At 73.2% G+C, this 13,074-nt stretch overlaps 2 protein-coding genes across 2 annotated transcripts in view; one reads left to right on the top strand and one right to left on the bottom strand.

Annotated features, from left to right (window-relative positions):
• The first annotated feature begins 690 nt into the window (after positions 1-690).
• SNRPD2 (small nuclear ribonucleoprotein D2 polypeptide) overlaps positions 691-13,074 on the top strand; it is a 70,281-nt gene continuing 57,897 nt past the window's right edge. Inside the window, exons 1-3 of the mRNA XM_075490011.1 lie at positions 691-839; positions 2,421-2,600; positions 4,015-4,219. Of these exons, the coding sequence (XP_075346126.1) occupies positions 838-839; positions 2,421-2,600; positions 4,015-4,189 (357 nt within the window). The 5' untranslated portion in view covers positions 691-837 and the 3' untranslated portion in view covers positions 4,190-4,219. The remainder of the gene's footprint in view (positions 840-2,420; positions 2,601-4,014; positions 4,220-13,074) is intronic.
• On the bottom strand, positions 9,937-12,453 carry COX7A1 (cytochrome c oxidase subunit 7A1). Its single transcript, XM_075489941.1, has 4 exons — positions 12,434-12,453; positions 11,756-11,849; positions 11,513-11,597; positions 9,937-10,054 (listed from the first exon to the last, which is right to left on the bottom strand). The coding sequence occupies exons 1-4, from the start codon at positions 12,451-12,453 to the stop codon at positions 9,999-10,001; spliced, it is 255 nt and encodes an 84-aa protein (XP_075346056.1). The 3' UTR covers positions 9,937-9,998.

The following is a 13,074-nucleotide window of genomic DNA, read 5'->3' as shown; positions in this document are numbered from 1 at the left end:
CTCGCCCCCCACTGGCCGCCGGCCAAAGCCCCCCGCCCCGACCCCGCCCCTCACACTTTGGCCCCGCCCCTGGCCCGCCGCCAAGCCCGGGGCCCCCCAGAGGCCCCGCCCACCACCCGCCGGCCCCGCCCCGCTGGGTCCCAGTCCCGGCCACCGGTCCCACCCCTCCCCCTCGACTAAGCTCCGCCCCCCCTGGCACCCGGCCAGGAAGGCCCGCCCCCGATAGGCCCCGCCCCTTCGGCACCCGGCCAGACCCCGCCCCCCTCCAGCCTCGCCCCGCCCCTGCGCCCCGCCCTTTCCGAGGGGGAGGGGGGCACCGGGCAGGGCTCCGGGGGTGTCCGTGACCCCGCTGCAGCCCCCCCAACCCCCCCCGCTGCCCCGGCACCGCCCCCCTGCACCCCCGGCCCCTCCCTGAACCCCCCGGCACCCCCCCCGCCGGGCTGGGGGGCCCAGGCCCCGCACAGCCCCTGCCAGGGGGGTCCCCAAACCCCCCTACCCACTCGGACACCCCTCAGCCCCCCCGTGACCGTTTCCAGCCCCCCACGACCGTTTCCAGGCCCCCCACGACCGTTTCCAGCTCCCCCCCCCAGCTGTTTCCAGGCCCCCCTCCCCCCCGTATCCTGCCGCCGTGGCCGTGCCGCGGCCCCGCCCCTTTCTCCCCGTCCCGCCCCTTTCCCCGCCCCGCCCCGCCCACCTCTCCCGCGCATGCTTCTTGGCCTCTCCAAGCCCGCGGCGGCGCGGTGACCCGGAAATGGAGGTGCGGAGGCGCCGTGACCCGGAAGCGGGACGTGAGGGCGGCGCGCGCGAGTGGAGACGCGGGACCGGAGCGGAGCCGCCATGTGAGGAGGGGCCGGGACCGGGACCGGGACCGGGGCGGGGGCGGGGGCCGGGGCCGGGACCGGGACCGGGGCGGGTGGGCTGAGTTCCCCGTACCTGCTGCCTCCCCCGTACCTGCTGCCTCCCCCGTACCTGCTGCCTCCCCCGTACCTGCTGCCTCCGCGCTGCCCCCGGGCCCCGGTTCGCCGCCCCCAGGGTCCAGCCCCGGAGGCTCCCGTGGCCCCCGCGTCGTCCCCGGTGTTCCCTGAGCGCCCGGTTCCTCGTTCCCGGTGTCTCCGGGCACCCTCGGTTCCCCGGCCCTGGTCTCCCCAGGCAGCCGCTGTGTCCCCGGGCGCCCCCGGTGTCCCCGGCCCTGTGTCCCCTCCCACCCCCCCGTGTCCCCGGGTGCCCCCCGGTCCCTGTCCTGGTGTCCCCTGCGAGTGCCGATGCATCCAGGCACCCCCCGTACCCCATCCCGGTGTCCCCTGCCAACCCCCGGTGTCCCCTGCCACCCCCTGTTCCCCATCCCGGTGTCCCCTGTCACCCTCCGGTGTCCCCTGTCACCCCCTGTTCCCCATTCCGGTGTCCCCTCCCCACCCCCGGTGTCCCTTCCATCCCCGGTTCCCCACCCCCGGTGTCCCCTACCAACTCCCAGTGTCCCCCAGCCACCTCTCATGTCCCCAGCCACCCCCTATTTCCCATCCCGGTGTCCCCTGCCACCTCTGTTCCCCATCCCGGTGTCCCCTGCCACCCTCCGGTGTCCCCTGCCACCCCCTCTTCCCCATCCCAGTGTCCCCTGCCAACCTCCGGTGTCCCCTGCCACCCCTCTTCCCCATCCCAGTGTCCCCTGCCAACCTCCGGTGTCCCCTGCCACCCCCTGTTCCCCATCCCAGTGTCCCCTGCCACCACCTCTTCCCCATCCCGGTGTCCCCTGCCACCCTCCAGTGTCCCCTGCCACCCCCTGTTCCCCATCCCGGTGTCCCCTGCCACCCTCCAGTGTCCCCTGCCACCCCCTCTTCCCCATCCCAGTGTCCCCTGCCACCCTCCGGTGTCCCCTGCCACCCCCTCTTCCCCATCCCAGTGTCCCCTGCCACCCCCTCTTCCCCGTCCCGGTGTCCCCTGCCAACCCCTGGTGTCCCTTCCACCCCCGGTTCCCCATCCCGGTGTCCCCTGCCACCCTCCAGTGTCCCCTGCCACCCCCTCTTCCCCATCCCGGTGTCCCCTGCCACCCCTCTTCCCCATCCCAGTGTCCCCTGCCACCCTCCGGTGTCCCCTGCCACCCCCTGTTCCCCATCCCGGTGTCCCCTGCCACCCCTCTTCCCCATCCCAGTGTCCCCTGCCACCCTCCGGTGTCCCCTGCCACCCCCTGTTCCCCATCCCGGTGTCCCCTGCCACCCTCCGGTGTCCCCTGCCACCCCCTGTTCCCCATCCCGGTGTCCCCTGCCACCCTCCAGTGTCCCCTGCCACCCCCTGTTCCCCATCCCGGTGTCCCCTGCCAGCCCCCATTGCACTCCCAGCACCCCCCCCCCGCCCTCGCCATGTCCCCATCCCAACACCCCCTCCCCTCGCCGTCCCCTCGACGTCCCCTCGCTGTCCCCGCGCAGGAGCCTGCTGAACAAGCCCAAGAGCGAGATGACGCCGGAGGAGCTGCAGAAGCGGGAGGAAGAGGAGTTCAACACGGGGCCGCTCTCCGTCCTCACCCAGTCCGTCAAGAACAACACCCAGGTCCTCATCAACTGCCGCAACAACAAGAAGCTCCTGGGACGCGTCAAGGCCTTCGACAGGTCCGCGGCGTTGTCCCCAGATTGTCCCCGAGGGGGTCCTTGGTGTCCTGCGGGGGTCGTATCGCAAGGATCTGGGGCGTCCCGCTGTGCCCGGGGGCTCCTCGGTCCTGCTCTCCGTTATCCTCGGGGTTTATGATGTCCCCTGGGGTCCCCCCAGGGTCCCCCCATGCTCCCCAGTGTCCCCCGGGTCCCCCCACGGTCCCCAGTGTCCCCCTGGGTCACGCCAGGGTCCTCCCACAGTCCCCAATGTCCCCCTGGGTCCCCCCAGGGTCCCCCCACGCTCTCCAGTGTCCCCCGGGGTCACCCCAGGGTCCTCCCCACGCTCCCCAGTGTCCCCCTGGGTCCTCCCCACGCTCCCCAGTGTCCCCCTGGGTCACCTCAGGATCCCCCCAGGGTCCCCCCACGCTCCCCAGTGTCCTCCAGGGTCCCCCCACACTCCCCAGTGTCCCCCTGGGTCACCCCAGGGTCCCCCCACGCTCCCCAGGGTCCCCCCATGCTCCCCAGTGTCCCCCTGGGTCACGCCAGGGTCCCCCCCAATGTCCCCCTCGGTCACCCCAGGGTCCCCCCACGATCCCCAGTGTCCCTCAGGGTCCCCCCACGCTCCCCAATGTCCCCTGGGGTCACGCCAGGGTCCCCCCACGATCCCCAGTGTCCCCCTGGGTCACCCGTGGGTCCTCCCACGGTCCCCAATGTCCCCCTGGGTCCCCCCATGCTCCTCAATGTCCCCCAGGGCCACCCCAGGGTCCCCCCACGGTCCCCAGTGTCCCCCTGGGCCACCCCCGGGCCACCCCAGGGTCCCCCCAGTGTCCCCCCGGGCCACCCCAGGGTCCCCCCCTGCTCCCCAATGTCCCCCCGGGTCCCCCCAGGGTCACCCCAATGTCCCCCTGGGTCCCCCCACAGTCCCCAGTGTCCCCCTGGGTCACCCCAGGATCCCCAATGTCCCCATCAGTTACCCCAAGGCCCCCAAAGAGCCCCCGGGGTCCCCAATGTCCTGCAGGGTCCCCCTGGGGACCCCCATATCCTGCCCGGCTGGGACCCAGCGTCCCCCTGATCCCGTGCGTTCCCCTCCGGTGTCCCCACCATCCCTTTGAGCCCCCCCTGGGGTCCCCAAATTCCCTGGAGATCCCGCTGCGTCATGGCCGGGGTCTGTGTGTCCCCTCCCCCCCATGTCCCTCCGGTGCTGCTGGGGTCCCCAAAATCTTGCTGGGGTCCCCAAAATCTTGCTGGGATCCCCTCAGGCCCCCCCCAAATTTCACCTGCTCTCGCTCCGTCTCCTCCTGCTCCCCCCCCACAACCCCTCCATCTCCCCTCGGGGGGGGAAGGTGCAGCCCCCCCCTCCCCCCTCATATCTGGGGGGTTGGGGGGGGGGGGGGGCCCCCCCAAATGCATCCGTCCCGTCCGTCCCCCCCCCCAGGCACTGCAACATGGTGCTGGAGAACGTGAAGGAGATGTGGACGGAGGTGCCCAAGAGCGGGAAGGGGAAGAAGAAATCCAAGCCGGTGAACAAGGACCGCTACATCTCCAAGATGTTCCTGCGCGGCGACTCCGTCATCGTCGTCCTGCGCAACCCCCTCATCGCCGGGAAATAGGGGGGGACCCCCACCCCACACCCCCCCCACCTCCGGGACACCCCCTCCTTCCTCTCCCCGGGATCCCCTGGGATCCCCTACCACCCCGAGACCCCCTCCCGGGGGGGCCCAGCCGCGTTTCCCGGGGGCCGTCGGCGTCGTGGCGAGCCTCCGCGCGCCGTCCTCGGGCTGGACGCCCCCCCCCACCCCCCCCCAAACTTCCTAAAGGGGCCCCCCAACATCTTGTGTGCCCCCCTCCCCCCCCAGGCTCTCACACAGGGACTCCTTCCCTGTCCTGCCGCCCCCCCCGGGGGGGGGTTATTTGGGGGGGGGGGGTGTGTGCTTCCCCCTGGGGGTGCCTGAGCCCCCCCGGGAGGGGGGTGGGGGCAGAATTGGGGGGTGTCGTGTGTGTTCCCCCCCCCCAGGCGCTGTGCTCACACACACACCCCCCCGCCCCCCCGGGGCAATAAAGCTGGTTCGTTCCTACCTGGTGTTACCCTCTGTGGCCCCCCCGGGCTGATCTGCCCCCCCCCCCGGGTCGATTCCCCCCCCCCCCCCCCCCCCCGGGGGTCTCCGAGCCCCCCTTTGCCCCGGAGCCAGAAAATGGGGGGGGGGGAAGAAGAGAGCGCAGGGGCGGGGCTAGCGCTGGCACCGCCCCCTACGAGACCACGCCCCGCGGGGTGTCCGGGCGCCGCGCCACGGTGAGACCCCGCCCCTCTGGGGGGGAGGTGTTAGCTTCGCGTAGGCCACGCCCCTCCGCAGAAGTCTCGTCCAACCGGAGGCGCCGCTAACGCGGGCTCCGCCCATCCGCGCAGGCCACGCCCCGCCACAGTCTTGGCGCCGGCGCCGCCCGGGCGAGGTGCGAGCGCGGGATTCCTCGGCCCCGCCCCCCCCCTCCCCCCCGGGCCTGGGACCCCCCCCCCCCCCCCCCCCTCGACCTGGGACCCCCCCCCCCGGGCCCGGGTCCCCCCTCCGGGCCTGGCACCCCCCCTGGCTCTGAGCCCCCCTCTCGATTTGGGACCCCCGCCCCCCCCCCCCCCCGGTCCTGGCATCCCCCCGGGGTCTAAGCCCCCCCGGGACCCCCCCCCCCCCGGTCTGGGACCCCCCCCCGGGGCCGTTTGACCCCCGGCACTTGCCCCCCCCCCCCGCAGATGCGGCAGCCGGGGGGCAGCACCCGGGGCCCGAAGCCGCCCCGCAGCCACCGGTGAGGGGCGGGGGGGGGCACCGCGTCCTGCCGCGTGTCACACCCCCCCCCTCGTGTCACCCCCCCCCTCGTGTCACATCCCCCCCTCCGTGTCACCCCCCCCGTGTCACCCCCCCGTGTTACCCCCCCGTCACCCCCCCCCCCCCGTGTCACACTCCCCCCGTGTCAGCCCCCCCCGCCCCCCAGTGCCCCATGGTGTCCCCTCTGTGTCCCCCTCCCCGTGCCCCCCCCATGTCCCCGTCCCCGTCCCCCCCTCGTGTCCCTCCGTGTCCTCCCCCCAGTGTCCCCTCCCTCTCGGCTGTCCCCCCCATGTACCCCCCCCGTGTGTCCCTCCCCCCCGTGTGTCCCCCCCGTGTCCCCCCCGTGTCCCCCCCCCGGTGTCCCCCCCCCATGGCCTCCCCCCGCCTCTGTGTGTCCCCCCCCCATGCCCCCCCCCGGTGTCCCCCACCCGTGCCCCCTCCGGTGTCCCCCCATGTCCCCCCCCCCGCTGTCCCCAGGCCCCCCCGCCGGGACTGGCGCTCGCTGCTGCGGGACCTGGCCCGGATGGTGCCGTGGCCCCGCGGTGGGGGGGGGCCCCGCACCCAGGTACGGGGGCGGGGGGGGGACACCAGGGTGCTGGGGGGGGGAACAGGGTGGTGGAGGGGGGGGGGTGGAGACGGCTGGGGGGGGCAGCCTGCCGGGGGGGGTCTCAGGGGGGTCCTGGGGGGGGTCAGGGTGCTGAGGGCGAGACGGGGAGGGGTCCTGGCTGCTGGGGAGGTCGGGGAGGGGGGGGGGGGGGCCTGGGTGCTGGGGGGGGGCTGCACCCCCCACGCCCCCCCCCCCCCGGACTCCCCCCCCCAGGGGCAGGTCCTGCAGCACGTCCTGGGGTACATCCGGCACCTGCAGAGGAGCCTGAGCATCGCCCGGGGGGGGGCAGGTAATGGGGACCCCCCCGGGACCCCCCACCATGCAGGGACCCCCCTCCCTGTCCCCCCACCCCAATTTTTGGGCCCCCCCCAGGGACCCTCCACTCATTCCCCCCCCCTTTCCTCCCTTTCCTCCCCTCCCCCGCCTTCAAGCCCTCCAGCTCCCCCCCCCAAGCCCCACTGCCCATTTGGGGGGGACCCCCCCCAATTGTGGAATTCCCCCCCCCCCCAGTGACACCCCCCCCCCCCATCCCCACAGGCCGCCCCGGTGACGGTGACACCGCGGAGGTGGGACCGAGCGCCGGGGCCACACGGGGGTAGGTGACATTGGGGGGGGGGCATTTGAGGGGGGGAGCACCCCAAGGTGCTGACCCCCCCCTCGCCCCCCCTCCCAGCTCCCCCAGGCAGCGGCTGGTGCCCTACGAGGAGGAGGAGGAGGAGGAGGAGATGGGGGGGCCCAGCAGCCCCTGGCTGGGCCATACTGGGCCATACTGGGAGGCACTGGGTTGGGAAGGGGGGGTCCCCCTGTCCCCCCCCCCGAGGCGGGGGGGGCTGCTGGGGCTCAGCCCCTCCCTGCTGGCCTCGCCGCCCCCCCCGGGACCCCCCGATGATGTGGCACGAGGTGGGTTTGGGGGGGGCCGGGGGGGTGGACAATGTGTGCGTGTGTCCCCTGCTCGGTGTCACCGTGTCGTGTGTCCCGTCCCCCCCCCAGCCCTCTTCGCAGACGTCTGTCTCAGCCCGCAGGTAGGGACTGTCACCCCCCCCCACCCCGATGTCACCCCCCCCCCGGTGTCACACACACACCCCCCCCCCCCCACTCCGGTGTCACCCCCGGGGGACACGATTGTCCCCGCAGGCCCCAGCGGTGGCACCGCAGGAGGCGGTGGCCGGTGGCAGCCCGGTGACCCCTGGGGTGGCCGTGGGGATGGGGGGGGACACCGCGGGGACAGCGGGGACGGGGCCAGGGTGGCCCCCCCCGCCCCAAGAAGAAATGCGTCAACGGGTTCATCATGTTCTGCCGCCTCAACCGGAAACCCTACATCAGGTGGGGACATGGGGACAATGGGGGGGACATGGGGACGTTGGGGTCCCAGGAGGAGCATGAGGACCCCAGGGGGATGGGGACCCTGGGGGACATGGGGACCTGAGGGAGAATGGGGACTCTGGGGACATTGGGACCCCAGGGGGGACATGGGGACCCCAGGAGGGACATGGGGACCCCAGGGGGATGGGGACTCTGGGGGACAATGGGGACCCCAGGGGGGACATGGGGACCCCAGGGAGGATGGGGACATTGGGGACATGGGGACCCCAGGAGGGACATGGGGACCCCAGGGGGATGGGGACATTGGGGACATTGGGGACCCCAGGGGGGACCTGGGGACCCCAGGGAGGATGGGGACATTGGGGGACCCCAGGGTGGACATGGGGACCCTGGGGACAACATGGGGACCCCAGGGAGGATGGGGACATTGGGGACATTGGGACCCCCAGGGGGAACATGGGGACCCCAGGGGGATGGGGACCCTGGGGGACAATGGGGACCTGGAGAGGACCTGGGGACCCCAGGGAGGATGGGGACATTGGGGACCCCAGGGTGGACATGGGGACCCTGGGGACAACATGGGGACCCCAGGGAGGATGGGGACATTGGGGACATGGGGACCCCAGGAGGGACATGGGGACCCCAGGGGGATGGGGACTCTGGGGACAATGGGGACCCCAGGGGGGACCTGGGGACCCCAGGGAGGATGGGGACATTGGGACCCCAGGGGGGACATGGGGACCCCAGGGGGATGGGGACATTGGGGACATTGGGACCCCAGGAGGGACATGGGGACCCCAGGGGGATGGGGACTCTGGGGACAATGGGGACCTGGAGAGGACCTGGGGACCCCAGGGAGGATGGGGACATTGGGGACATTGGGACCCCAGGAGGGACATGGGGACCCCAGGGAGGATGGGGACCTTGGGGGACAATGGGGACCCCAGGGAGGACATGGGGACCCTGGGGACAACATGGGGACCCCAGGGTGATGGGGACCTTGGGGACAATGGGGACCCCAGGGAGGACATGGGGACCCTGGGGGACAATGGGGACCCCAGGGAGGATGGGGACAGCAGAGAGGGGACATGAGCTCTGGGGGGGGCGCGGGGGGGGGGGGGGGGACGGGGACACGGGGACCAGTGTGGGGGGGGGGGGGTGTCCTGGGGTGGTGACACCCCCGGTGACGGTGCCAGCGCCCACCCGGGGCTGGCGTCCACCGCGGCCACGCGGGAGCTGGCGCAGCTCTGGCGCAGCCTCAGCCCCGACGAGCGCCGTCCGTACTGGTACGTACTGGTTCATACTGGGCGCCAGGGTCCCCCCCCCGGACACTGGGGTCCCCGCAGTGTCCCCTCTGTCCCCCGCAGCCTGCGGGCCCGGCGGTTCAGCCGCCTGCACGACCGGGTGATGCGGCCGGACGGGGACGGGGACGGGGACGGGGACACCGAACCCCCCGTGCCCCTCCAGCTGCTGCTGGCCACCCGCGCTGGCACGCTCGGGGGGGCCCCTCTGCCACCCTGATGTCCCCTCCTGTCCCCAGCCCTGGCCTTGTCCCCTGTCCCGGTACCCCCCCCCCACCCCTGGCCCCATCCTGGCCCTGTCCCCAGCCCTGTTCTTGTCCCCACCCCTGTCCCCATCCCGTCCCTGTTCTTGTCCTCATCCCTTCTCTGTCCTTGTCCTCGTCCCCTCCCCTGTCCCCATCCTGTCACTGCCCATGTCCCCATCCCTGTCCCCATCCCATCCTTGTCCCCATCCCTGTCCCTGTCCCCACCCCTGTTCTTGTCCCTGTCCCCATCCTGTCACTGTCCCTGTCCCCACCCTGTCCCCATCCCTGTCCTTGTCCCCATCCCTGTTCTTGTCCCCCACCCCTGTCCCCATCCCTGTCCCTGTCCCCATCCCTGTTCTTGTCCCCATCCCTGTCCTTGTCCCCATCCTGTCACTGTCCCTGTCCCCATCCCTGTCCTTGTCCCTGTCCCCATCCTGTCACTGTCCCTGTCCCCCACCCTGTCCCCATCCCTGTCCTTGTCCCCATCCCTGTTCTTGTCCCCATCCCTGTCCTTGTCCCCATCCTGTCACTGTCCCTGTCCCCATCCCTGTCCTTGTCCCTGTCCCCATCCTGTCACTGTCCCTGTCCCCACCCTGTCCCCATCCCTGTCCTTGTCCCCATCCCTGTTCTTGTCCCCATCCCTGTCCTTGTCCCCATCCTGTCACTGTCCCTGTCCCCATCCCTGTCCTTGTCCCTGTCCCCATCCTGTCACTGTCCCTGTCCCCCACCCTGTCCCCATCCCTGTCCCTGTCCCCATCCCTGTCCCTGTCCCCATCCTGTCCCCATCCCCGTTCCTGGTGGTTTTAACCCCAAAACTATTTATTCACCTGAGGGGGGGCTGGTCCTGCCCTGGAGGGGGACGGGGACACCTGGGGACACCCTGGGGACACTTGGGGCCCCCCCCCGAGGCAGTGGCCATCCCAACCGGGCGCTCGCCGAGTTGGGCAATAAAATCCCTTCGCTGTCTCTGTCCCCCCCCCCCTTGTCCCTCTGTGGCCCCCCCTTGTGTCCCCCGTGTCCCCAGGTGTCCCCCCCGGTGTCCCCGGTGTCCCCAACCAGGCCGACAGCTTCATCAGAGCCTTTTATTGCCGGGGGGGGGGGTTTAGTGGGGGGGGGGGTCCGGGCCCCCCTCAATTCTTCTTGGGCTTCGAGGCCTGAGCCAGCGACCACAGCGAGTAGCAAGTGCCTGGGGGGGGGGGGGGGAATCAGGGACCCCCCCTGGGGACATCTGGGGACCCCCCCTGTCCCCCCCCCGGGGACCCAGGCGTCCGGGCTCTCGGTCCCCCTTAGCCACCCCCCCCACCACGGGACCGGCGTCCGGGCGGGCGTTCCCCCCCCCAGGGCTAAAAATAGAACCCAGGCGTCCTGTGTGTGTCCCCCCCCCCCCTCCAGGGGACCCCGGGGGTCCTGTCCCCCCCCCCAAGGGTCCTGTGTCACCCCCCCGGGTTCCTGTCCCCCCCCCCCCGAGGTCCTGTCCCCCCCCCCAGGGGTCCTGTCCCCCTCTCCCAGGGATCCTGCCCCCCCCCCGGGTTCCTGTCCCCCCCCCCCCAGGGGTCCTGTCCCCCCCCCAAGGTCCTGTGTCCCCCCCCAGGGGACCCCAGGGGTCCTGTCCCCCCCCCGGTTCCTGTCCCCCCCGGGGTCCTGTCCCCCCCCCCAGGGGTCCTGTCCCCCTCTCCCAGGGATCCTGCCCCCCCCCCGGGGTTCCTGTCCCCCCCCCCCGAGGTCCTGTCCCCCCCCCCCCCCAGGGGACCCCAGGGATCCTCTCCCCCTCTCCCAGGGATCCTGTCCCCCCCCCCCCCCCGAGGTCCTGTCCCCCCCCCCAGGGGACCCCAGGGGTCCAGTCCCCCTCTCCCAGGGATCCTGCCCCCCCCCCGCGTTCCTGTCCCCCCCCCCAGGGATCCTGTCCCCCCGCCGGGGTCCTCTTTCCCCCCCCAGGAGTCCTGTCCCCCCCCCCCTCCAGGGGACCCCAGGGGTCCTGTCCCCCCCCGGGTTCTTGTCCCACTCTCCCAGGGATCCTGCCCCCCCCCGGGTTCCTGTGTCCGTCCCCCCCCAGGGGTCCTGTGCCCCCCCCCCCCCCCCCAGGGGACCCCAGGGATCCTGTCCCCCCTCTCCCAGGGATCCTGTCCCCCCCCCCCAGGGGTCCTGTCCCCCCCCCCGAGGTCCTGTCCCCCCCCCAGGGGACCCCAGGGGTCCTGTCCCCCCACCGGGGTCCTGTTCCCCACCCCCCCAGGAGTCCTGTCCCCCCCCTTCTAGGGGACCCCAGGGATCCTGTCCCCCCCCCCGAGGTCCTGTCCCCCCCCCAGGGGACCCCAGGGATCCTGCCCCCCCCCCCCGGGTTCCTATCCCCCCCCCCCAGGGATCCTGTCCCCCTCTCCCAGGGATCCTGCCCCCCCCCGGGGTTCCTGTCCCCCCCCCCGAGGTCCTGTCCCCCCCCCAGGGATCCTGTCCCCCTCTCCCAGCAATCCCCCCCCCCCGGGGTCCTGTCCCCCCCCCAGGGGTCCTGTCCCCCTCTCCCAGGGATCCTGCCCCCCCCCCCGGTTCCTGTCCCCCCCCGGGGTCCTGCCCCCCCCCCCCAGGGGACCCCAGGGGTCCTGTCCCCCCCCCGGCTCCTGTTCCCCCCCCCCCCCCCCGGCTCGGGCCGTACCCACGGAGCAGATGAGGGTGGTGAGGCTGTAGAGGGCCGAGTCCATGGCCCCCCCCTTGAGATGCACCGGGAGCCCGTTGTCCTCCTGGGGGGGGACGGGGGGGGGGACGGACACACGGACACAAACACACGACAAGGGACATCGGGGGGGGGTCAGTCACACCCGCACCCCCCCCACAAAGGGACCCAGGATTCCGGGGGTGTCGTGTGTGTGTGTGTGTGTGTGTGTCCCCCCCCCCTCACCTGGAAGAGCTTCTGGTGCTCCTGGACGCGGTTGTGGAGGTGGCGGGGGGGGGCGGCGGACCCAGCGACCGCAGCAGCCCCCAGGGGGGGTGGCCTTGGGGGGGGGGGTGGGGGTGGTCGGGGGGGGGGCCGGACCCCCCCAAAGGGGGGGTCCGGCCCCCCCCCCCCGACCACCCCCCCCCCCCAACCCACCGCTCCCCGGAGAGACACCCCCCCCCCTAAATCCCCCCCTCTGTAGTCAGCCCCCCCGTTATAAGCCCCCCCCCTTCCATAGGGACACCCCCATAGGTGCCCCCCCCATAGGGTGCCCCCCCCCATAGGGTGTCCCCCCCCCCGTGACCCCTTCATACAGCTCTTCCCATGCCCCCCTCCCCCCCAAAAGCCCCTTCCCAGGGACCCCCCCCCCCCCCAGTGTGTCCCCCCCCCCCTCGGTACCCGCAGGACCCTCATGTTCAGCCCGGCCCGATCGTCCTCTGCCACCACAAAGGACACGGGGGGGGACACACAAACACGGGGGGGGGGGGCGGACACGGGGGGGGGCGGACACGGGGGGGGCCGGGCCAGGGCTGGTGACACCCAGCCCCGTGCCTGCGCCGTCACGTGTCCCCTCCCCGTGTCCCCAGCGGCAGTGCCCTGGGCCACCCCCCCCCCCGTGTCCCTGCGACCCCCCCCCCGCACCGTGGCCTTGTGACCCCCATGGCCTTGTGACCCCCCCCATGTCCCCATGACCCCCCTGTCCCCAACCCTGTGTCCCTGTGACCCCCCCCCCATGGCCTTGTGACCCCCATGGCCCTGTCCCCATGGCCTTGTGACCCCCCCCCCAGTCCTGTGACCCCCCCCATGTCCCCATGACCCCCCTGTCCCCACCCGTGTCCCTGTGACCCCCCCCCATGTCCCCATGACCCCCCTGTCCCCACCCCTGTGTCCCTGTGACCCCCCCCATGTCCCCATGACCCCCCTGTCCCCAACCCTGTGTCCCCATGGCCCTGTGACCCCCCCCAGTGTCCCCCCGTCCCCACCCCTGTGTCCCCATGGCCCTGTGACCCCCCCAGTGTCCCCCCCTGTCCCCATCCCTGTGGCCCTGTGACCCCCCCCCATGGCCTTGTGACCCCCCCCAGTCCTGTGACCCCCCCATGTCCCCACGACCCCCCTGTCCCCAACCCTGTGTCCCCATGGCCCTGTGACCCCCCCAGTGTCCCCCCCTGCCCCCATCCCTGTGTCCCTGTGACCCCCCCATGGCCCTGTGACCCCCCCCCATGTCCCCATGACCCCCCTGTCCCCCACCCCTGTGTCCCCATGGCCCTGTGACCCCCCCAGTG

This window comes from Mycteria americana, unplaced genomic scaffold (assembly GCF_035582795.1).
Source record: "Mycteria americana isolate JAX WOST 10 ecotype Jacksonville Zoo and Gardens unplaced genomic scaffold, USCA_MyAme_1.0 Scaffold_43, whole genome shotgun sequence".
Taxonomy (NCBI): Eukaryota; Metazoa; Chordata; class Aves; order Ciconiiformes; family Ciconiidae; genus Mycteria; species Mycteria americana.
Note: the sequence above shows the minus strand (reverse complement) of the source record. Positions and strands in the feature narration are given on the sequence as shown.

What these genes read in the sequence shown, in the direction of transcription:
- COX7A1 (XM_075489941.1), bottom strand. Translation starts at nt 12,453, where the DNA reads ATGGGGGTCACAAGGCCACG. An exon ending in AGCACCAGAAGCTCTTCCAG is followed by an intron (nt 11,598 to 11,755) that starts GTGAGGGGGGGG and finishes GTCCCCCCCCAG; the next exon opens with GAGGACAACGGGCTCCCGGT. An exon ending in CACCCTCATCTGCTCCGTGG is followed by an intron (nt 10,055 to 11,512) that starts GTACGGCCCGAG and finishes CCCCCCCCCCAG; the next exon opens with GCACTTGCTACTCGCTGTGG.